We start from the raw sequence: 26,270 nt of genomic DNA, 5'->3' as shown, positions 1-26,270 counted from the left end.
TGATAAATTCGATAACAGATTTTCCGAAGGAAAAAAAAAAAAATTCAGATCCTTTTCAATCATTTCCCAAAAGAAAGTTGCTCATCCACACTGAAATGTCTGGAAACACTTATGTCCCTGTACTGCTCATGAGTAACACCTGTGTCTTTTCCGCCTGGCATTCATTTAATTTCCGGCTCTTTGAAACTTTTAAGGCACTTTTATTTCTAAAGCCTCCGTTTTCACAGTTCACACTGCGACGATAAAACGGCGTTTTTAAATTAATCCATTTTGGACAGCCATGTTGTTGACTGAAAAAGTTGTGTCAGGGTGGATGGAGGGACAAAACAAAAAATTAAAATGTAGAGTTTTATAGAGTTTTTAAACGAAAACCTATTACTGTGGACGTTGCAAAAATGGGCCTTGATCGTTGAAAAAGATTCAGGTGTGAAAGCATTGATTACACCAGTGACCGGTGAACAGGTCGCCTGTCTGAAGACCTGTTACTAGGCTATGATGTCATCAGCGGATTTGCATAATATATGCTGATCTCATTGGGCCGCGATCAACCAATCAGAGATCTCCGCTCGCGCCACCTGCCAGGAAGAGAATTCCCTCATTCCTATCATTCTTCCTGAGCGCTCGCGCCTCGCTGGACTTTCACACGGAAACGGTGGATACTCGCGATTACAATTTCGGGAGGCTGAACTTCTCTTGGATTTTATTTTTCACATTTCTTTTTTTTCTTATAAAAAAAAAACATAAACAGCAGCACTTTATTTTGTGGTCTTGGACAAATCCAAAGTGGCGCTCCAAAGTGGTATGTAGTCCGTCAGTTAGACATTGAACGAAGTTTGTTTACACGGAAAGCATCGGGTCTCCTATGGAGCAGGAAAACTTTTTAAAAGCTTCTCAGGGATTAAACATTACTTCAAGGATATTTGTATTCAAAAATCGTTTTTACTTGTCGAATGATGTCGGGTTTATGTTGAATTTTATTTTAAAATGGTAAAAAAAAAAAAAAAAAAAAACACATCCCGAGCTTTCAATGTATGTGTGAATAAAAGTGATTATTGGATTGATAATACTGATTGTTATCTGTTAGTAAAACACGCAAAACGAGTTTATATAAAGACAAAAAGCATTATAAATGTAGTTTTTTTCTTCTTCCACCATGTTCTCTTTCTCGTGTAAATACTGTGTGGTATTTCAGGAATGTGTGGAAGTGTGTGGAAGAGAAGCGCGCGCTCAAAAAACTCGCGACGTCTCACAGAAACGAGACAGAAATTCTCCCGGACCCCCAAACCGGTGTTAAAGTCCTTTCTTGGGGAATAAATGGATTATGGAGCGAGATTGTATTTTAATAATCTGCATTTGGGCTGTTACAGGATCGGGATAGACGAAGAGAAAGAAAAGAAAAACGAATCACTGAAATTTGAGATTTTTCCTAAATGTCTTTGCGCACATGGAGCTTCAGAGTTTATCATTTTCCAGCAGGAATCAGCGCCGAGGATGGAAACACCTTTGGATGTTTTGTCACGAGCAGCATCTCTAGTGCACGCGGACGATGAAAAACGTAAGTTCCGCTTTAAGTGTTTCTTAGAATACTGTAGATCCCAGATAAACAAAACACAGTGGAAACAATTTACATGCGGATTGTGCATTACATTGGAAGGAGGACAATTTGGGCTTTTTTTAGTTTTTAAACTGTTTTGCATTACTGATATGCTGCACTAGGTGTCTGTCTGTCTGTCTGTCTGTCTGTCTGTCTGTCTGTCTGTCTCTCTCTCTCTCTCTCTCTCTCTCTCTCTCTCTCTCTCTCTGTCTGTCTGTCTCTGCCTTTACTGGTCTACGTCTGTCTGTCTGTCTGTCTGTCTCTCTCTCTCTCTCTCTCTCTCTCTCTGTCTGTCTGTCTCTGCCTTTACTGGTCTACGTCTGTCTGTCTGTCTGTCTGTCTGTCTGTCTGTCTGTCTGTCTGTCTCTGTCTCTCTCTGCGTCTCTCTCTCTGTTTGTCTTTATCTGTCTGTTAGACTCACTTTCTGTCTCTTTTTGTTTCTTTCTCTGTCTCTCTCACTTTGTCTCTCTCTCTCTGTCTGCCTGTCTGTCTTTCTTTGTCTGTCAGAATGTTTTTCTGTCTCTTTTGTTTCTTTCTTTCTCTGTCCGTCTGTCTCTGCTTTTTGTCTCCGCCTTTCCTGGTCTGTCTGTCTGTCTGTCTGTCTGTCTGTCTGTCTGTCTGTCTGTCTGTCTGTCTCTCTCTCTCTCTCTCTCTCTCTCTCTCTCTCTCTCTCTCTCTCTCTCTCTCTCTCTCTCTCTCTCTCTCTCTGCCTGTCTGTCTGTCTTTCTCTGTCTGTCGGACTGTCTTTCTGTCTCTTTTTGTTTCTCTCTCTGTCTGTATCTTTGTCTCGCTCTTACTTTTATTGTCTTTATCTTTATCTTTTTTTTTATCTCTCTTGCCACGTGTGTGTCTGGTGTGTGTTTACTGTCAACTGAAGCTCCAGATGAATATTTCTCTTCTACCTGGTTTTACAAAAACGAATACATTTGCTTCATTAGGATGAAGATTTCCTTCCACACATACATCCACCTTTTAATACTTGAAATGCTACTTAGTACTTTGCGTTCGTGTTCTCTCAGAAAATTCCAGTAAGCCAGACATTTGCTAATCAGGTTTGTAGTTTACATGTAATACATTTACAGCGCTTGGCAGAAGCCTTTATCCAGAGCGGCTTGCCTTTAAAGTGCTCTATCAATAGCTCCATCCTGATACTGGTTCACTGGGTCACAGATTTAAACTGCGATCAGCCTGTAAACCCTGTGGTCTAAGTAATATAGCAAAAAGAAGTCTTTCTTTCCAGTAGTTCACGAAGCGCTATGTCATTGTTTGAAGACTCAGCTGTTTGGAAGTTAATTCCAACTCCTAGGTGTCGGGTCAGAGAAGAGACCTGAAGCATGCCTTTCTTGTACCCTGAGAAATAGTGGGACCAGCAATGCAGTGACGAAGATGTTAGCATTGTAAAGAATTGAACACTACAAAATCACCGAACTCTAGATTACAATTTGACATGTTGGCAAATGGCACAATGTGAAGCGATATGTTTGCTGTGGGGTTTGTTGTCACCTCACAGCTCCAGGGTCTTCAATCTGGTTCAGTGAGAGTTTCTCCATGTGTTCCTGTGGGATTTTTTTTCAAGCTTCCCTGGTTCCTTTTACCCATTTCCGTGGTAGCTGTGGTAGATCTACGGTAGATGCCCATATGTGTGATTGTGTGGGAACGGGTTGCCTTGAAATTGACTGGTGTCCTATTAGGGTTGAATTCTTGCCCCCAGTCTGTCTCAGTTTCCCTGGAATAGATTGCAGATTTATTAAAAAATGGTTGGTTAAGGAATGAGCAAATGAATGGTTGTGTGTACTGTGCAGCTTGTTTAAAAGTCTAACCCTAAACAAGTGACCTTTTAATTCAACATTAATAGTTTGTTTCTTTTCAAGGTTGATTGAACATTAAAATCATTAATGCATGAAACTGAGAAAGATCATTAATTCGAAGGCAAAACAGCCTGCTGTGGTCATTTCTTTCTGGGGAGTGCTGAAATTCACCTTTTCACACCAGGGCCGTTCAAAATCCATTAATCTTTTGCTCTTGGTGAAAAAAAAAGAATTGCCTACATATTAGAGTAAGTCACAAGTTTCTAAGCTGTATGCTGCAATTAAGTTAACAGTGTAAACATTGTATAGCAGGGAACAGAAAGTGCTTTTTTTTTTTTTCCCCAGTTAGAGTTCTAACATGATTACAATCTCAACTGGAACACACAGACCTCCAGACAGGCTGCACTGCAATTCAGTCACTCCGCAGCCAACAATCTCTCTCCATAATCACCCTGCAATTTCTCCAGGTCAAATAAATTCCTTCCTAGATTAAGTCTGACACAAATCCTGCTCAGCAGGCATTTAGGATTATTGAGACTGTGTGTGCGTGAGCTAGTGATGAAAAAAAGTACAGATTTTCAAGCCCCGCTTAAACGATGTTGCTCGCCACAGTGCTATGACTGTAATGAATTTTCTTCTAAGTGAAATTCTGGTTTAAATGCAGCACATTTGTTTGGGAAAACTGAATATTGCCTAGACAAATTGAACGATAATTGTTGAGATATATATAAAGATACACATCGATAAAGATGGGGGGGGGGGATCATGGCGTATGCTTGGACATTAAAATAAAAATTCCATGTGAATTATTCCAACTGCATTTTAATCTTGATTATTTTAAGGTTTATTATTTATATATAAATATTTCATCACCACCTTCTCAAGTAATCCAAAGCTTACACATTGTGCGTCACTGTGCGTCTTAGTTGCTTCCTTGACTGTGAGTCTACTAAGTTACTACAGAGGACGTTTGCACCCCCAACAGTCCCCCTGCTGTGTTTTTGTTTTGAACTGATGTGATGTCACTCTTGTTGTTCTAGTGCGTCCTCCTTTTGTCCAAGCACAATGCAGTTGACCTGTTTTCACAATAGTGCACTGAGCTCAACTGAAAGCTCTTCCCTCTTGTTTCTTTTAAAGACAAATCTTAGGAATGCTCTCGCTTGCTGGAACACTTCGAGGGAGAGGCCTTGACTCACTCAAGTGCGCTTTTGGCTCTGATCTATGGCTTGGAAATAACATTCAGCAAAAACGTGCAACTAGCTGGAAGGAGTGGTTTCTAACTGGCTATGCTGTTTGGTGCAAGTCATTCGGTGTCTTGAAAATGACTGCAAAAATCCTCCAGGCTACTCAGTTTTACTCCACCCATGATTAAAAACGGCACAGGCCAATCGAGTAAAGCGCTTTAATGCCATTAAAGGACTGGAACAAAGCCAGAGTCTATTTACCTGCTGTAACTGCTTTTGAGCAAGATAGTATTGGTTGCACTATTGAGTTCTTTTGTATCATGGTAGAAACATTTCAACATCGTTGATCCAAAATACAAAGACGACTTGTGTAATTACTATCAAAGATTTTCTCGTACATTATTTTGGTCACTTGTTAAACGTAAAGGTTGAAGATTAACACCGGCTTTCTATGAGTCATGAAGCCAGACACCTCACTTGACATCAGAATGCAGCTGATCACAGTCCTGTTTTGTCTGATTGACGGGGAAGAGCAGGCATTGCTGCCAGTCTTGTTTAGCTTTCTTGGACTTGCCGCTCACCGCTGTGGCCCGGTTCGATCCCCTGTCAGGGAACCAACCCCAGCCACTCTTAGTGCCGGTCCCAAGCCCGGATAAATGGGGAGGGTTGCGTTAGGAAGGGCATCCAGCGTAAAAACATGTGCCAAATCAAACATGTGGATGATCCGCTGCGGTGACCCCCAATGGGAGAAGCTGAAAGAAAGTTTTATACTCTTAAATATACTACATTCTAGCTTTAGCAAAACTCTGTTTCAGTCCAAAAATTACAAATTCGTTCTGTCAGTTAACTAATGTTCACCCAACCAGCTCTAAACACACAATCTGTTTGACTCAAATTTCCCTGAAAAATCATTTTTAGAGTTATTGTACATAGACGATGTTCAGGTTACTGTAGCAATGCTATAAAATGTGGTGTTTGTGTTGTACCATTCTTCTGACTTAACTATGCTTTTAAGTCTCCACTGTTTTTTGTAACATTGGTACTTACAGAAATTAGTGTTTTTTTTTTAACACATTGTACAATTGGTGTCCGTGATGAAGAAGCCGGCTCAAATCAATGAAATATATTGTTGTAAACTAAACAAGAAACTTGCTTTGGCTAAATGTTGACGTAGCAGAGCAGCTGGTTCAGGATTCACCTTCAGAATTGAAGGCTTTTTGCCAACAGAAGGTGGGTTAAACAATGAGCCACACCGCCATGCCTTTACACAGCGTGTGTTTTGGCAGGACACTGCTTCTACCAGCACCTGTTGCCTAGACCCAAACAGGAAATTGACCTTTGGGCCTCTGGGAGGTTTCTTCTTGAAAGATTGATGCATGTTCTTTGTCATCGTCTCAGTGGAATGCCCCAACACGCCAACAGCTCCCTAAAAAACAGACATGTTCATAATTGCTCACCATTTCTTTTGTGAGATTTGTGCAAGTCTCATGCCTCACTCCTATGCTGTGTTTAAGCGTCTTATGTTTTGGCTTGTCCCAAGTTAACATGAATCTGATCTATAACAAGGTTGCTCAGAGATTTACTGATCAGAAGCTTGAGTCACCTTGCATGTGGGTATATGTTAAGAAGTTTGACATTTGGTCTTTACACATAGAACAATATGAAGACTTTTGGTGGTTTATCAGGGCAATGCTTTGTTGCTGTTGTCTACATGTGTACCAGGAGTGGGATAAAACCTGCATTAGCTAGAGTTCTGCTAATTAGCCTAACTCTGCTTTAACACACTCTATGAACGTTTGTCAATTTTTCGCCTATACAAGGTTGTGTTCTGGCACCTATGAAAATGCTTTATCGTAGGTTAGGGCTTTATTAGCGTATGTGTGTGTACAGAAATTTAAGTTTGCTCTCGCTCAGTTTCTAATATCGAAATTTCCAATAAAATATTTGTAGAGTCCAGCTGAAGATGTAGGCAGTTGTTAGTTCCACAAACCTGCCATCCTTGAAGCACATCTATCTAAAAATGTTTTGGCTAATGCTAGATGTGAGGTGATGGCATGTGGAGGATCAGAATGCTTTTAATTTCTGCTACACGTTTATTCCACTCGTCATTAAGTTCTACCTAACATTTTCTGCCACCTTTTTATTGTCGGGCCTTTTTTAATGTCAAGTTCCTATCCAGAAAAGTCTGCAGAATCAGTGAGGCTCAAGATGTCCTCTTGTCCTTAAGTCGAACGAGCGATTGTTTAAGCCAAAAAAAAAAAGCCACTGCCACAGAGCTTCCGAGTTCATATTTCCCATTACATATATTGTTCAAATGAAGTGTAAATGTAACATTTATGTATGTATATTATGATGTCACATTATAGAACATCTCTGCGCTAGTGCAGTGCCGGTGAGAAGACGTTTATAGGTTCAGTTTTAACCATGGGCATAGATGGCCTCAAGGGCTTGGAATAAAGCCAGAGGTTAAAAGGTTAAAAGAGAATAGCAGGCACTCAAGCAGAGTCAAGAGTTAACAGATTATTTTTAGTCTAGTAAAACTTTTTGAGGAACATGGAAAAGCTTCTCAAGAAAGTTTGTCAAAGTTGGTATGAAAAATATCAGTTGTTGACTTTTTATGGTTTATGACAAGATTTGCATAATATAAAAAAGAAAAATACATGTTTTTGTTACAAGCAGCTTGGTTTTATTAAATAGATTTGTACATTGAAAAAATGTTTTATGTGGTGAAGCTGTTAGTGCTTTTTTCTATTGGAAAAAAAGTTTTTCTTTTTTCTATTTTGATTTCCAATATACATTTTCTTTATGCATATTACGAATTGTGCTCATATTATTTTATTTATTTAATTTTTTTATATTCTTTCTGGCCAATGTTTTTGGAGACACAAACAGAGTCTACAGCAATTTATTTAATATCCAAATGATTTTCATATTCCATTGTTTTGGATACATGGGCAAAACATTGTGTTCTAAGGAAAGAAATGATGAGTGGGCAAAAAACTAAAATCTAGAGTGAGACACCATGTTAATTCGCTGCAAAAGTTTTTCTGCGATATTGAAAATGTCTCTGATCTTTCAAATGTCATTTTGGCTTGAGCAGTGTAAATTTGTCCATATCTGTATCAGGATATAAAATGTGTATTGCAATTTAAAATTTCGCTCAAATGAGGACGCGAGAAGGGACAGTGGTATGGGAAATCTCCTCAAAGACTTTGAGGCTGCAGGCTATAGGATTATGCCTTCTAAACACTAATTGAAAAACTGTTCCAAAACTTCTCCTTTGAGCACTTGCTTATTTTTGAGCAAAAGCTTTGGCCCCTGCTATAGCCTCTGCTATTCTAGGTACTAATAAACAGCCTGCACCTTTTAATCGAAGCAGCCATTGCAGGTCATAAAGACTAGAGTTTGACCGATATGTTTTTTTTTGTTTTGTTTTTTTTCTGCCCGATGTCGATATTTAGAAACCAGGGCAGTCGATAACTTTTTGGGCCGGTACAATTGGCAGATTGTACCCATGCCTACCTGTAGCCTTAACCAGAGGTCCCCAACCCCCGGTCAATTGGTACCGAGCCACACAGAAAGAATACATAACTTACATTATTTCCGTTTTATTTATTATCTTATTTTATTTTGGGAAATTACCGGATTCTCTCTGCCACATCTGTCTATGACTCACTCTTGATGCATGTCATGACTCCTCAGTCACATGTCTTACCTCTATCCGCTATCTTCTTAAAGGAGCTGCTCCGGCTGCTAACACACAATACATTACCGCTAACCTCAAACCCCCAAGCTAGCAAAATGAACAAAAAACAACACAATGGATTATTTATTTATTTATTATTATATTTAGAAAATACCAGTTTTTCTGCCGTTCGTATCATTTTATTTTGTTGTATTTATCCAACACACCTTAAAGGCCGGTCCGTGAAAATATTGTCTGACATTAAACCGGTCCGTGGGGCAAAAAAGTTTGGTGACCGCTGACCTCAACTACTGCTGGTTGAAGGTTTACTAACAATACAGTCTCAAAAATGTTCTCGCATTCTCTCTCCAAAAGTTATTCTCATTCTCTCTCTAAATGCAGCATCATATTTAACCAATGAAATATATATGGCTAGATATAAGAATGAATGATAAGAACTTAAAGCCCGGGACACACAGAGCTGACTGCCTTTTTTCCGCATTTGTCAATTTTGCTTTGTCATTGCATCTTAGCAGACATGATTGGGAAAAAAACCCCACACGAATCCGTTAGTAATGATCGCTGCAGGTGGAAACGCTGCTTACTTTTCATATTTACAGTTCTAGCTCTTCCAGCTTACCTGTTTAGATGTCGAATTATGACTACTACCACCTACTGGCGAGGGAGAGTTATGTTCTAATTTGCAGCACAATCAGCCGATGCCGATTTATTAAAAAATGTCCACAATCGGCTTGATTAATCAATCAACCTCTAATAAAGGCCAGAAGTTTCCTACATTTCTGAGGTGTAAGACCGTTCATAATTTGGGTTGCGAGACTAATGATGGTATTTTATAATCAAAATAAAGTTTTACTGGAAGCCAATGCAGTGTGGATGATGGGGATCAACTTGCATTTCCTTTAGTAATGATGCTGTGTTTTGGAAATTTTTTGGGCAAAATAATTCTAGTCAAATCTGCACGAGCATCAATTGTGTTACTGGAGTCAAAAACCAAACCGCCTTTTATTACTACACATGGCGTAAATGAAAGCCGTCTAGAGTTACTGTATAAACAGAAATGAATTTGGATCAAGTTACTTCTGCATCCAGAAATGTGAAACTGTAAAGCACAAACCATTTACACTAAATGCACAAAAGAACTGGGACACCTGGTTTTTTTTTTTGTCATATGTGGTACTTCCCAAACTTTTGTATACTTTTGAATTCCTCATACAATTGTATTTAGATGTGGTACCTTAACTTGACCTAAGAGACTTAAACCTGTTCCACTATGGCAATGCCCCAAAGCCAGCTCCATGAAGACATCATTTACACAGGTTGGAGTGGAAGATCTTAAGTGGCCTGCTATAGAGCATTGTGAACTGGAACACCCTACCCTAAAGTCAATACCTGACCTTATAAATCTCAACCACCACACTACAATCTCTAGTGGAATATCTTTTTGGGAGATTGGCAGCAAATGGCAGAATAGAATGTTCAAAACTCACACTTGAATCATATGGTCAGGTGTCCACAAACATTTGTCATTATTTAGTATAAGATTAGGTTATTTCATTATTATTATTCTTTTTTCTGAGAACTTCTGAACTATCAAAATTAAAAACAAGTGTTTGGATGTAATCACATTTATGCCATTGTGTGAAAACACACGGTCACTTAAGGTCACTAAATTAGTAAACACGGCTTACCATGTCTTCACTAACTGCATTCCTGTTTTACCAGCATGCATGTCAGTAAAAAACGCACTGGTATGAAGTCAGGTCAAAGAATGGGTGGAAGGAATTTAAAATGTGCATGAGGGTTGTGACTTCAGTTTGTTGACATGTTTACATCAAAATATACCAGTTGCAGTGTGCAATAGTGCATGCACCTCCCATAACTGTCAATTCACATGAACTCCGTTATCTTTTTCACAAAAAGAGGACAAAATATATTCTCTTAACTGTTAAATTTGTAGTTTTGTTGCTTTATTTGGTTATATGATTTTATAATTAATAAAATTCTCAAGGCAATGCACTCCAAAGTGCAGCTGAAAAGTAAGATCAATGATATTTGAATAAATATTCTATTTTATTAAAAAACGGTGTAATTATAGATTTTCTCTGCAAATCTTTAAAGAGCTTTAATGCCAGGCAATATTTTAATTAATATATATATATATATATATATATATATATATATATATATATATATATATATATATATATATATATATATATATAAAAACCGTATTTTTCAGACTATAAGCCGCTACTTTGTTCCCACGTTTTTTCAACGAAGCGTCTAATTTATGGATTTTTCCTGTGTTTTTCCCAGTTTCACAAACTTCAAGCCAAAAAACTGAACCCCATAACATTAGACCAATAAAATATCCGAACGGAAACGAAAAAACGCACCTCACCTGTGTTCTGAGCTGCACGGCATCGGGAGAAAAAAAGTTTTTTTTAAACGCATGACGATGCCTAAGGATAAACTCCCGGGAGAAATAGTAGTGAAAGGAAGGAGGAAGACAGTGAACAATGACTTTCTTGGTAGGCTACTGATTAGATACAAGCCGTTGTAGCGCGTTGAGTCTGGGTCATGGGCGAGCTCGCTAACTCCAGTTACAACAGAAATCATATAAGCACAGACAGGTTTCCAAAACTCGTGCTTTTTTATTTTTCTTGGCAACAGCGTTACGGGTTAGTCAAAGAAACTTAGAAATGAGCATCAGAAAATAATAAGGACATATTCCTCGTTCTTGCACACACGCAGTAATACCGGGAAACTGCAGTGCCAGGCTATTCCCAAAATGCCGCTCTGCTCATAAAGGAGCCACAAAATATTTCACCCGTTACACCGTGTGTAACGTGTCTTTCGTTAAAGCCTGTGTAAAGTTCATTAGTGTAGACACGGCTGATAGACAGGTGCGTCTTATTTATGTTCAAAATAAAAATATTTGTAAACTTCAGTGGCTTATATATGGGTGCGCTTAATAGTCCGGAAATTACGGTGTATATATATGACATATATATTATATATTTTATTTCTTTTTCTCTCTATACAGTTTGAAGCAGAAAGCTAAATTTTGTATAGTAATTACCATGTGCTTCTTAATGAGTTAATCGATTAGTTAATTTATTTTTTATTGCATGGTCTGTTTTTTTTTTGCTTATATGATCAGTCAAGCACATCAGTTTTATTTATAGAAATACCATCTTAAGCTATTTTTAGACTGTAATTTGATTATTACCTCTACACTGGGTATACAGATGATCCCAATAAAATCTCAGCTGAATTCTGCTTGACCTGCTAATTTGCTTCCAAATTGAGTGAAAGCTTTTCTGCTTTGCTAAAATGTTCTGCTTTGACCCAGCAAGAGAGGATCCTCCTGATGGAAATGTCATGATTTTGAAGATTCTGGAGATCTGAACATTAATTCAGTTTGAAGGTGGTTTTGTGTCATGGCTATGTATAAAATTACATTGATTTTTCACCACTTTATAAGATATCTATAGGTGATAAACTGTTATATTTTGAAGCATCTAATTCAGCTAGGGGGTGTAAACCTCAGGCTTCCAAGTGATATCATTTTAACTCATAAGACAGTACCAGTGAATCTGCTATGATATGATTTGATTAGAATATTTATAACTACATTTGCATTTATGGCATTTGGTGTACAAACAAGCAGCTGAAGCAGTGGCAGCTTGATGGTGCTGGGATTTGAACTTCAATCTTTCCCTAGTCTGGCATTTTAACCACTGAGCTACCACATTCCTATGAGGATATATGACCCATTATATTTTTGGCGTTACCTCATTAATGATGATGGCATAAAAATCTGAATTATTAACACACCACTTGTTTTTTGCAATTGGAACTGATTTGTGATCAATTGCAGTATAATAGTTGCATCATTCAGCTTTTGCATCCACTCGCATTTAAATATCTTTGTTTATATATCTGCTTGGTGATATGGTTTGGTTAGCAATGTTTTCCCATGAATATAAATAACAGCCTTGATTTTATTCCAGATTATTTGCACAGTGTCTGTAAAAGCTTTGGATCATGGGCAGAGAACATGATGGGAATAAGTAATGTGGATTCAAATAGGGCAACATCCCAAATCCTCTTGCTGGGAAAGGTTGTGTGTTTCGCCTGGATAATTGCTCTTTCTGTTTTCTGTACTTCAGCCATGGGCTAGAGTTGGTTGACCATAATTTAGTAGTTGGACTGGGTGTGTATGGTAGTCCTTCTTTGGAAGCAAAAAGCTTCGGCCTTGATCCGCTGCTGCATCCAAGGGGAAAAATCCCTATGATTGACGACAATGGATTAAGCAGCTTGTTGAATGGAGCCACTGTTCACACCCGGTGTGGCCTTTGTGCCGAGTTTGTGAAACTTGAGACAATGGCTCTCTGAAGCCAATGAGAAGCATTTTCCTTCAAACTGACAGGGAGCTAGGGAGGACTGAGCAGGGGGGGGTTACAGCCTCAGGGTGAATAGACCTTTAATCCCCTTCGCCATTGAGAGCCAAGTTAGAAGCTGCGCAGTAATCCCACCGTTGAGAAAGGTCAAATAAAAGGCACGGCATCAGTTTTTGAATAAATCTTTTTGGTTCTTTTGGTCTGCACCGGGGCTGAGGTTAAGTTCAGGCAGTTAACCTTTAACTAGGTGTAAGGTTTCAAAGATTAAAAATAATCAATATACCTACTTCCTGGTTCAGTAAGTGCAAGTTGAAGGTTCTGAAATAAACCTGTGTGCGTGTTCGAAAAAAACTTGTAAAACTCAATATTACATTGGTTACCAGTTTCCTGCATTACCCACAATGCAGTTTGCCTACTCCTGATATTGGTGCCAGTAGGCTTTGCTTCATCCATGCTTAAAGAGAGTGAGGCAGCAGATCTTTATCCTGGTGCAGCTCTCTCTTTATTTGAACACTCTAATAGATCAGCTTCCAAAGCTTTAGCTTTCATGTTAATGCTAATACACCTATATTTAATAAATCACAGTGTCTGCCTTAACTAGCAGCAACAGTGTTGTATAGCTTCATTGCATTCTGGAACATTTTGTCCGGCATTTTCTGCGCTCCAGATTGGATGCCTCATTAATATGAAAAATAGGGAGCAAGGAAACAAGTTCTCGTGTGATTGGAAGCTAAGAAAGAAACCTGACCGTTACCCATTATGTGCTTGGAATTCATTTTTTTCTCTCCTATTGAACACCATTTTAACTGTACAAGCAACATCTCACTGTGGCGCAGCTCCATTTACAACTTCTCACAGAAATAACAAAAAAATACAGCACCAGAATGAGACTGTAAATGTTATAATTTTGGAGCGGCCATGGGAAATCTGCAGTACGTTTATATGTACATGCATTTATTTTGCCCGCGGAACTGTTGCTCCACAGGCCGAACAGAAAACGAGTGATACGTTGGTTTGTCTTCTAAATGAACACTCATATTGGAGTAGGTGCTCGTACTCCGCATTGTTGTTACATCAGTCACAATGATGTGTTTCACAAATGACTGTCCTAGTACATCAATATTAGTCATACAGACAATATCAACAACAGAGCAGCAACATGGGTTTACCTTCAAAACATAGATTTGATCCATGTGGACGTGTTTATGCTCCTGTTAGAGCTGTGTAAAAGTGTTTAGAGTGAATCTGCGACGGACAGGGGAGAGGTAGTACGTCCTCCCTCCCCCAGAGAGCAAGGGCAATTTTGTTCTCTTCGACACATGGCCACAGATGGCCGTAGCATTGTCAGGACTCGGGCTTTTCTCTCGCGCTGCTTTAGGGCGCAGCTCCTGCTTTTAATTATCATTCATTTAGTAGGAGACTAAATAAATTCCGCAGGGCACAATGCCAGAAAACACCCTGAATGGGACAGCGTGTCTAGTACAAGGCACGTTTACACCTTGCGGCAATTTAGCATAGCCAATCTGCCTAGTGGAATGTATTGCACCTTGAATGGAACAGCATGTCCATGCAGGGCATCATGCACACATTTACACCTTGGGGCAATTTTGCATGGCCAATCTATTAAGCGGCATGCATTGCAGTTGGGAGGAAACTTGCAAAATTGGGGAGCATGGTGGCGCACCATCAAATGCACTATATACCACAAGCACAATAGCACCTGTCCTTCACACCCATATTTAAAGCTTTTCCAAAACACAAAATTTGGAAGCCCAATTTGTATAGGTCTATTACATTACAATTTTTCCATCAGAGAAACTAAGCGACATTGTTCCAGCATGTTCCACTGCTCCTGTGCACATTGCAAGCTCCCTGAAAACACTGTTTAGCAAAGTGGAGTTGGAGAACTCACATGGCCTGCACTTTACTGAACACCTCTGGGATGAACTGCACCCCAGGTCTCCTCACTGTGTGAAATCAGTGCCTGACCTCTACAATGGGTGAATCCTTCATCAACACTCCTTATTTGAGTAGAGGTGGTTAAGACCAGGGACTAACTCTGAAATGTTCGACAAGCACACACGGCTGTATGTATACACTACGTGTATGTAGTGAGCCAACATGATTTTTAAATTAAAACAATATATAATATACTATATTTTTATGATTCTTATTATTACAATGATATAACAATAGATTATCACATTACAGTCAGACGTCCAAGCAACAAAAACACAGGACAACAGGCAAGATAGGCAACACATCAGTGCTTTCATTTGCTTAGTGGGACAGAAATGCATTACTCACGTGTCCATTATGGTCATGCTGATGATTTACTGTATGTAAATATTAACTTCTAATTTGCATAACTGTTGAAACGCTGAAGTCTACAATTCAAATGCCCAATTCTGAATCACAATGCGTTTGATTACAAGATTATACAGGAAAATGTAAATAAATGGTAACTGCAAATTAAACACAAATAGCCTGAATGTAAGATTTGCTTGTCCTGGGCACTAAGCCAGTGGATTTTTATCACCTGTGAGACAAGAGTAGGACTAAAACATGTCTATATATAATATAATAAATAATAATGCTAGAAACTAAAATGTATAATAATTGTAGAATCTGTGTGGTGTTCACTTATATATATATATAATTATAATAATAATTTTATATATATATTTTTATTATAATAACAATTTTATATATAATATATAATATAAATTATTATAATTTTTTTATAATTTCATTTATTTATTATATTAGCATTATAAATTCTGCTTGATATTTGTCAGTGGAGCTTTTCTAAGGTTATTCTGATGAAGCCACGCAGTCCAACACGTAGATGGTGTAACACCCAGGTTTTTATTATTATTTATTATTTTTTCCTAACCGGTCTAGCACGCTCATTGATAACAACTAGCTAGCGCAACCACTGTAGATGCATGTAATCTTACAGTTTATCTTTGTGTGGAAAAACATTGTACATAGGCACACCCCAGGTATAATACTTATGCAAGACTTAGTCGTCTTGCTGGTTTGACTGTCAACCGTCTGTTTTCAGATTTTTAAATGCCATGCCGTCATGTCATCTGTTAAGGGTTTGTTCTTTACACTGTAGTATTGAATGCTGTGTATAACCTCTTTATTGTCTGTGGTCATTCCAGGATACAAGTATAGAGGAATGTTTTTGTCAAATCATTAGTCCTTTGCATTTATAATATATAAATTCATACAGTTTATAGTCATTTCATTTTTGTTTAATAAAAAGAAAATCCTAGTGTCAAAAATTGCAAATGACGCAACAGACCAGATCACTTACATTATTAAGTGCTGCATGGAGAATAAGTACAATTAGATGCTGCCGTTCTTAATTTTGTATGGGGTGGACATTATTAGCATAGATTGCATAAATAACAATAATTCTACAGTATCCTGATAACCTAAATATGTATTTATTTATATTTTCTCTCTGAGACTGGAATTTTGACAATCACATCAACCACCTTATGTGTTTACTGTCATAAGCATACCTTGTATATACACTTTGTCCTCACATATATATTTATATATTTTATATTTTACATAGTTTATACTCTTTTATTTATCTGCCTTCTTTTTCTGTTTTATTTTTCTCCCCATTCTATTCCCTCATGCAGGACAGTCGTAAAAAGCATTTCACTGCATGTCGTATTCTGTATGTATGTGTATGAGACAAATAAAAATGTGATTTGATTTGATTTGGAATACTGTATGCTGCTCCAAATCAAACTGATTCAACTCCGCGAGTTTGCCGCAAGGGGGCACTAGAGCATTGCTTAAAAACGCATGCATGCAGGCTTCTGTTTTACGTTGATTAAAGTCTTTAATGTTGATTTTTTATTAATGATTTGGAAAAGTTCACTATTAAACATTTCCGAATGGCCATTTCATTGAAATGTTCCTCATTTACGCAGTGTTTTCTATTTTCATAATGTTTTCAGTTTACTATACAGTTTATATAGGGGCCAAATTGTGATGGTAATATATGTGTAAAAACGTTTAAAAATGTCCTTGTTTTCTATTTCTTTTGTAGGGTTTCCATATTCAGTATAATTTCTTTTTACTAAGGAAGGGCATCCGGCGTAAAAAAGTGTGCCAAATCTGATATGCCGCCCAGATATGATCCGTGTTAGCGACCCCTACCGGCAGGAAAAATATACAATTAAGTGCACTTATTTTGCTACTATTGTGGAGGCGAAGAACATAGTGCGCATGCGTACTTTTGTCCGTGTTGGTGGGAGAGAGGTTGGTTTGGTGATGTTTCGCGCATGCGCAGTGTCCGACTCTGGGTGTTTGAGAGCAGAGCGTGCGCGCGCTCCTGCGTCAGTGAGTGTGCAGTTGACTTACAGCGGGGCTGTGAGGAGAACTGACGCGATCCGCTTCTCCTTCTTCTTCTTCTTCTTCTTCTTCTTTATTTTTGTTTTTATTATTTTGTTCGTAATCAGTCTTTCTTTTAAAATCATTAAACTTTTCCACCCCGCTTCTTACTGCTTTTTTTTTGACGGTCGTGTACAGCTTGTGTTGAAGTTTTCTACCCTAGACGGGTTGAAGTTTCCTCTGAGAGGAGTTTCTAAAGGCTGGGCCTTTTCCTTTTTTTTTTTTGGAGAACGACTTCGGCGTTTTTCCCCCCTGTTGATTTGATAAATGCTCTTTACCAAGATGGACCTGTTGAACTACCAGTACCTGGACAAAATGAACAACAACATTGGCATTTTGTGCTATGACGGTAATTTGTTTTTATACTTTTTTAATAGTAGTATTATTATTTGTTGTTGTGTCCACTTGTATCGTTAAACCTCTTGTACAACTTTGTCAGCACAATCAGAGGCAATGTCTTAATTCCATAAACAACATTTTAAAGGCTTCAAATAAAAGGACAGTTTTATTGTCCCCTCATAATTGTATTATGGTCACACTGGTCTAAATGATCAAACTGAGCTCATTAATGGAGTGTAATTAGAGTAGAGTTATGGAGAGTAATAGTAAATAGACTGAAATAAGACATGCTAGTAATATAGACTGATCCTGATTCTCAGTGAGTAACAGTTATAACAGTTAATTCTTACCTTTATAGTAATATATCAGATTTTGTAAAGTAATTCAATACAATGCAACATGTTTATCTGCTCAATATACTGTTTTATTCCTTTCATGATTTCCATTTCCAGTTGTTTTTTGTGTTGTGTGATTTGTGACCCAAGCTCTTGATAACCTCTGTAGCGTGTTGAAGCATGCACCTTGAGACCGAGAAACTTACTTTTAATATAGTTTGTTTTAGACTGTAATAGTGTTTTGTTTTTGTCAGGGTTGAGATTAAATTTTTTCATTCAAATGACCAGTCTGAATCAATCTGAAACAGAATAACACTTGTCATATTGATTGCAGCGTGTCATATAGTAGTGACTTTTTTTTCCCAGATCAGACAAGGTTTTAAGTTTGGCTTGTCGGATGTTGAGCGATACACAGACTGAGTCGTTGGGATTTTATGGCTCTGATGCGAAGCTTCGCATTTGTTTTGCCTACTACGTGAATTATTTACTGTAATGTAACGGCTTTTTTTCTTGTTTACAGTAAAATAGTCGTACAGAAGAGTCACACACAGGGCGTCTAATGGCGCAGATGTTGATCAGATTCCTTGCCACATCCTTCCTGTTTTGAAACAGCAACATTCCCAGATGTCCATAAAATCTACAACACACACTGCCCTTTAACAGCACTGACACACGTGTATGTGTGTTTACTTATCTCATAGATTTTCGAGCTTCAAGGACTTTGCCATGAGATCTTTAGAGAACATTTCTAATTAGCAGAGAGCAAGTTTTTGTTTTTGTTCATGCTGTTTTGTAAACAGGTCCATGAAATGAAACACGGTTTAAACGTCATAGTAAAATTCAATTGGCACTTTATTATCACTTTAAAGTGTTGTTGTAGTTCATGCGCATTAGAGTGAAAGCATCCTTTCTGAAAGAGGCCTGGAAAAATAATAATTTAGGATTTCGATTTATTGTTCAGTGGATTTCCAGGTTGATAAAATGTTGGACTTGCTTAATTAAATGAACTTTTATTTTTATTAAAAATTAATATTTATATGTAGAATTTGCTGGGTGGAAGGGAAGGTCCAAGAACACCCCCCCCCCCCTCGTACCACATAGTACCAGACTCCTTCTGTCAGCCATCATTTGTCTAAACCAGAAACGTGACCCAGAAGCTTCTGCAGCTCCCAGACTGTAGACTAGAAATTCTGAAATTAAACAGAGTTCTTCTGCGGACACTGGGCAGATCACATGACTCTGGGATAATAAAAAAAAGAATCAGAACACTCCTAATGATGCAGTAGACACTTATGGTTTTTAATTTTTAATGGGATCTGCTGATTTGAATTTTTCAAATAGTTCCAAGGACAAAACTTTATTAAACCGTGTTACCTGGTGAATAGGTTATAAATAATATGGATTTGCTTTCTCCAAGAAGGACATATGCCTTCAGATATGGACTAAAATATCATTTTGGATGATTGCTTTCCATATGCTGCCTTCTGGGTAGGACAGACTTTGTACTTTGCTAACCAACCAAAATAAACTGATATTTTGTTACGGTGTGCAGCAGTGGATTTCGAGTCAAAATGCTTGTACCTTTACACTGATTGGGTGAAATAAGTCTTTTGCCATATCACCAGAAATAGTTTTTTTTTTTTTATTGAGTTTAGCAAGTTATTGCTTAGACATATGATCTCTGCGCAGTATGACGATATATTATTCCTGTCATATATTATCAGTAAAATGTATGATCTGAATGATGTTGGTTCTTCATAGCAAAATCTTAGAAAAATTATATTTGCGATCATGAAAATATCATCAGGTATTGTTGGATTATAGCTTGAATTTTTTCTACACTGCGTAAATGCATATTATCTAAATGATTAAGAAACTGCTTCTTCTATCCTCTTGTTGACTCATCCTTGTTTTGAGGTATTTGTCCGGGGATAACTTAAGGGGTATGTTGATGGGAATGTAGCTGAAGCCTGCGGCTAGATCATTGATGTGGTCGAGATGGTGTTCAGTGGGGTCAGCTATATTATTGCTTGTTTCTGTGTTCAGTATCTGAGTGGTAAAGTTGTTGAATCATTTGACCTAGTGACAGGGGATGCAAATACACAATTGGGGCCTTTTCACTTGCTGCAGCACGACAGACTTTCCAGCTATTTTTTGCTGCGCTCCAAGAATCGCTAGAGCACATGGCTACATACTGAAGCTTCCAGTGCACCCAGAGCACTGCATCATCCCTTAAAATAGGCCAGCATGCGTGCTGGGTATTTGTGCACTGAGAACTGGAAGTGCATGTCGATATGTCAGGTGGCTTGTTTCGCTTTAATGTTCATCCCGTGAATTAGCACTGCTTAGGCCTTTTCTCGCCAGTAGCATTTTTGATTTGCTGTCCATCACATGGCGTAATCTTAGCCAGTGAAAGACTAGATATCTAGTGCTGGTCTTGATATTGTATATCTTTATTTATTTCAGTATGGCACGTGATAACTCTTGGCCCTGCAGATATCAGTATCGGCAATCTGCCAGGAATAGTCTAGAAACCGTATATAGAATTTATATTCAGTATGTAATGACTGTATGAGTTGATTGTGTAGCAAGTTTGGTAATGTAGATTAGATGGCAGTAGCTCAAGCGTTCAGTAGTGCAGGAGCAGATTGTTTAATGATGAGTCATTAAATAATATTTATCAAGTTTAATCCCGCCAGGCCTGTCAGCGTCTTGACATCTTAGTCACGTTGTTAGTTTTTAATATAAATGAGCTTGAGTTTATGCATATATTTCTATTATAGACTAAAGCATAGCTGGATCTGGATACAAGGTAAAAACAAATTTCTACGCCTGTCTAAAGCACAAGGGAATAGGCACATGTGCAGTGGTAATAAAATTCTATTATTCTATTCTATTTGCAGAAGCACAATAGTAATCATTGGGATGGATGGATTTGCATGTTTGGAAAAAACCTGTATTGCTGGGATTCAAACTTGAAACCTGAGCTTGGATAAAGTCAGTTTTAGGGCTATGGGCTGACCTCCTCAGCCTGTTGAGAACTTCACCATCATCAGGAAAAGCAGCAGGAAACTAATAAATAACCTAACCTTATCACAATTTTAGATTTTTAGAAAATCTTTCTGTGCATTTCTCTTTTTACCGTAATACTATTTGTAATGACTTTATATAACTGTAATTAAACGTACAGTTTGCTTTGATAAAAGACAAGATATAGAAAAAATAGTTGACCTACTTCCCAGATAATTAATGTGATGATGAGAAAACTCAGCCCAATAATTTATTAAATCGACCCGTTATTTACTTTAAACACATTGATTACAACATTTGGGCTTTGGGCAAAGTTAGCACAATATATTCTTTTTTAATATGACACAGGAAATATTGGTAAATAAGTGTGATTTAAGCAGGTATTTTCTCCTGCCAGTGTTTTTGACATTCCCACAAAGAAACGAATACATTTTGAAATATTTCTCACATTAAAAACTCGAGGTACACCATGAGGCCAGCAGATTAACGGAACGTAATAAGTTCATGTAATTTAGAGGAGGTCATACTTTTTGAAACATGCTCTCATATCCGGTCAGTTTCGAGTATTTCCACCAAATGGCACATACAACTGTTGTCTGAATTTATTTATTTATTTATTTATTTTTTATATTTATTTATATATAATTTTGTCGGCTGATTATTGCAACCCTAGTATATATTGGCCATTGTGTATTTAATTGAAATTAACATTTGGATTCTCATTTAAAAAGTGTTAGTTTCAACATTAATACTTCATTAAAGGTCTACATGATGAACAGGAGTCTACTGACTTGGAAAATGAAGCACACCTAGTTCATTTTTTTCCCTAATGATTTAATAGCTGCAACACTGTGAGGCTTCTAGATCCTTTATACAGACACAGTATTCTAGGCTTGTATGCCAGCAAGCAGAGCTTAAGTTCACCAAAGCCCAGTTGGCGCAGGCTGAAATGCTGACTGTCACTTTTTCTGGTGAACAAAGGCCGATGAAGCTAACAGGTGAAACACACGGTCCACCCCTGCCAGGACTTCCATTTTTCCACTCACTCCAGGCATTCATTTCAGACATAAAGAGCTTTGATTGTTGTCTGCTTTATGAATGGGTAGCAGTGGCCTGGCTTTGGGGGCAGATCAGATTTCAGGCAAAGGGGAAATATCATTATCCACAAACATTTATAGAATGATCAAGGAGTTAGGAGCACTCGCATCCACCCCCTCCTCCTCAAACCCACCCAATTATCTTTTAAAACTCAAGGTGTCTATGTCTCTTTCATTATAACTGCCAAGAGAAGGCTTAACTACTTTTCTACTTTTTAGACTGTGTGTGTAGGTGTGTGGTAGCTGTGATGGTGGGGGTTGTTTGGCTCACTTGTGTAACAAAATCCCATCCTGGCTTGACGTTTGAAGTCCTTAGAAGCGCTCGCCTTTGATCATTTGTGCTCCTAATGAGCGCCTTTCAGCAGATCAGAGGTTGAACGCATCTTCTCCGACACCGATAGGGATCTTTTATGACTCCCAGTGTACGTTCTGCATAATGCTTGGAAGAGTTGAATACAGCACTTGAAAGCCCATTTATTCACAAAGTCGGTGTATAACTTATTAAATATACTAAAGACAAAATCCTTTAAAGACCTGACGCTCTTAATGCTTTTCGATCCGTGTCGGTTTTTCCAAATGTGCGAACCCATCGTGATCGACCTTTTTTTTTCTCTCCCCATTTATAAAGTCTGAAAACTGTTCAATGTAAACCTGATTGTTTCCAAGGCACCTTCAGGTACTTGTCCTCCTTTGTGTTCCATCACCCATGAGTCAAATTGTAAACTGTAATTCGGTCTTAATGGATCGCTCTCCAAGATCACAATAGCCAGTGACACCGCCCTGCTCCCCACCTCCTATTGAAAGGCCTCTCTGGAGGCGAATGCAAATAAGCTATCGTGTTTCAAGGGTCTCTGTAAGCCTCATATAAGCTCGCTATCTTTTCTCTATTACCCACTCTCGACTTTTGCCAAAAAACAATGATGTCATTCCTGTTGCCATGGAGCAGGGACAGACGAGCCGAAACATGCCAGTCACTTGTTGTGGGAGCGGCCTCGTAGTGTACCACCACATGATGTTTCTGCACTCCGGTTTTAGTAGTAGAAAAATACAGAGAGCGTTTTATGATTATGCATCGTTACCTGATATATATCAGGGTTCAGCAAAGAGAAGAAAAACGAGGAGAAAAAGCAGCCTGCTATCTAAGACTCAGGGTTTCTCAGAATAGGCCTGTTGAACTTGGATTTTGCTCAGTAAATCTTATAAAAAGTTGATTCTGAGTTGAGCTAACCTCATCCCAAGTGGAAAGTCCCAGTTGCTCCACACTGCCAGTGGTAATTTTCCTGCTCTCCTCCCACACACTGTGCTGTAAATATGCAGCTTTGGTTCTCAGCAGCTCTCTTCTGAAATGACTAGGAAACAGCATTAATTCAGATCTGTTGCTATTCAGGTCTAAAATTGCAGAAGCTTAAAAAGTAGCCCTCAATAAGTGTAATGTTCTGCTGGTGTTTTTCCTGGTGGTCCTGATCAGATCAAAGGAACTAAGCCAGTCTTTGATGTGCTGCTCAGGGATCATTTTTTCTTTTTTAAATATAGTGTATTATTAGTCTTTCCAGAATAAAATACTTGATTTTGTTCCCTTAATTCTGCCAGCAGGCATTTTTGTTTCATTTGTGTTTTGAAAGTTGGCACACACATATATATATATATATTTTGATGAAATTAAATGTTATTGCCAAGTACTTTCTCAAATTCTAACTGCAACTTTCATAATGATGAGAATCAGAATCAGGTTTATTTGGTTAAGTGTGTTGACACACGGAAGGAATATGGTTCCAGCTGTTAGTGAAGCAATTATCAGTAAAACAATTAAATGTTGTAGAGTTCACAGTAAATGCTGGGGACTGAAATTCTGTCCACATTCTCAAAAAAACAGGACTGCCTGTAATATTGCATGAGTGTAAACTTAAATGTTAATGTTTCGGAGCCTTCACGCAAAGCCCCCGAATGTTCAGGATTGAAATCGGGTCTGTTTTGTGTTTGCGCAGGTGAGGCAGCGCTGCGTGGCGAGTCCAGAATGCAGCCCATGTCTTCTGCGGTCAGTAACCACAGGACAGCTCCTCCTCCCATCAGCCCCAGCAAGAGGAAACACAGCATTGAACTGATCGATGACAGCATGGACCCCAGCAATGAGCACGTGGCCAAGATGAGTCGCCTGTTTGCGACACACCTGTACGTACAATCTGACCGTTTTATCTACCTATTTTACATTTATGGCATTTGACACCCTTAATCAGAAGGATTTACAACTGAGCAGTTGAGTTTAAAGGGCCCAGTGTTGGGATTTGAACTTTCAACCTTATAATCAGAAATCTTAACTATGAAGCTACTACTTCCCACATTCCCTTCCCTATTTCCTCTATGCATTAACACACCGATTGCCGTTTAAACATCGTGTTCTCAAGACTTCAAACTGTATTATTTTAACACGTGTTACATTTAGAGTCCGTTCTTTATGGTGTATAAATAAATGGGCAATTCATATCTGTCATAATGACTATTTTACAATAACATTTAAGAAGCTTTTAATATTCGATCGGCATTTGACTGTATTTAATTTGATATGTTACTTAAAATTGTCCATGTTATGTTTGGCATTACATGAGTAAATCAATGTAGACAAATGATTGAGGTCTTGATAACGCCACAATATTACATATACAGTATCACGTGCCACTCACGTGGCTTGCAGCTATGTTTATTTTAGAAAATCTTTGAAAAATCTGAAAGATTTCGCCAGCCACTCAGGATAAGAGAATCATTAGTTTAATGTTGCTGTGCGTGAAATCAATAAACAGTTTGTGACTTTGAAACCCAGTGGACAGCGATGATTTGGCTTTAGGCGATTGATTAGAGAGAGTAAAACAGCAGCAATGCTGGTAAAGTCCTTGGCAAAGAAATGCAAGCGAAAGAAAAAACAAATGCAGCCTGGGAAAGTACTGAGGGATGGCATCATCGCTGATGCTTTTGATTCCTCCCATTCCAGGCACGCAAAGTGGAACACGTGGCCCATTTGTGGTACGTCTCCACTCTGTTGTGGTGGAGCACACACGCATTCCTCGCATTTCTGCTCAGCTTTGGAACAGCAACATCCACTCATGAGAGAGAAGACTTGACGGTTTAGTGTCGAATAACACACTGCGGCGCTAGGCAAATCTGTGTGCCACAAATTAGGGCACAAGTGTGAGAAAGAGAGAACAACGGAAGCACTCAGCACCTCAAGGGTCTCACAGCTGCTGCATTCTCAGCATGGCAAAGTATTTCTGTCTGCTCTTTCCATAGAGCTGTTTTTAAATCAGCCATGTCTGGCTTACATTTACCTTTATTCATTTCATGACCTAAGTCTTAAAAGAGTTCATCCGAATAAAGAGCAGTTTAGAGATTTGGAGCATCATAATTATACACATTCCTGTAAAGTACTAAAGTTCAGTAACACTTCAGTGGTGCTTCAGATAAATAATACTTGTGGTTATAAAATCCATTTAAAACAAATAGATTTATTAGGTTCGATCTGACTCTGTTCTCATTCACTTTCAATAAATGAATGTTTTGCTAAAATGTTCAATAAAGTACTTGACAAAACAGTAATATTATTAGCAAATTTAATCTTTACAATTCTTTTCAATAGATCTGCTGTATTCTCTTTATTACAGTTTCAGTTTATTAAGCATATTCCATGTAGCTCATTTTCTATAACATCAGTATTTTTGAATTTGGAGCCGGATTTCTTTTTAATACCACTCTAACGTTTGCAACCCAAAAAAAAAAAAAAAAACTCTGCAGGATAATATCCTTGTTGTGGTTTTAATGTTCAATCAAGTCCTGATGTTACAGTGTTGTAGAGGGTTTTATCCTGAGCAGGTCAGATTCCATTCCAGCCTTGTAGCTCAGGATTAACAGCCTGCAGAAAAGGTCTCCCTCTTGAAGACCTTTGTGTATGTTTACGTATGCTACTGTTGTTAATCGAGTTCAGCACTGATAATGAAACAATGATGCACTTATGGTTTATGATTTCCTGTTTGTCTAAATAAAAAAAATACTCAATTTAGCGTTGCAAGGTCCTTGCCATTATAGTCAAAATAGTTCTCTTTGTTAAAATTGTTTTACCCTCTTATTTACCTATGTCCAGGCATTGACATGCACCTTAAGTGGGTTTGTAATTTTGTAGGTTTGCAGCTTACAAAACTGCAAATCTCAGCAAAACCATGGTGGCTTATGAATAAATATGATTTGTCGCAGTTTCAAAGGTTTTGAAAGGCACATTGTTCTGTGTCTCTTTTTCTTGTGGTTTGTTTTGGTGAGCAAATAAAAATACAAATGTAGGACTCTCAAACATGTTTCAGCATATCTGT

At 38.1% G+C, this 26,270-nt stretch overlaps 1 protein-coding gene across 3 annotated transcripts in view; it reads left to right on the top strand.

Moving 5' to 3' along the window:
* Window positions 1–589: 589 nt before the first annotated feature.
* Window positions 590–26,270, top strand: part of vgll4b (vestigial-like family member 4b) — a 35,244-nt gene continuing 9,563 nt past the window's right edge. The window contains exons 1-3 of one of the 3 annotated variants that reach the window (XM_083534284.1): window positions 590–799; window positions 1,477–1,555; window positions 23,907–24,090. In XM_083534284.1, the coding sequence (XP_083390410.1) occupies window positions 1,492–1,555; window positions 23,907–24,090 (248 nt within the window). In that variant the 5' untranslated portion in view covers window positions 590–799; window positions 1,477–1,491. Of the gene's footprint in view, window positions 800–1,473; window positions 1,556–17,022; window positions 17,470–23,906; window positions 24,091–26,270 lie in introns of those variants that run through there. The other 2 variants (XM_083534283.1, XM_083534282.1) reach the window with 2 other exon arrangements.

This window comes from Silurus aristotelis, assembly GCF_946808225.1.
Source record: "Silurus aristotelis genome assembly, chromosome: 28".
Taxonomy (NCBI): Eukaryota; Metazoa; Chordata; class Actinopteri; order Siluriformes; family Siluridae; genus Silurus; species Silurus aristotelis.
Note: the sequence above shows the minus strand (reverse complement) of the source record. Positions and strands in the feature narration are given on the sequence as shown.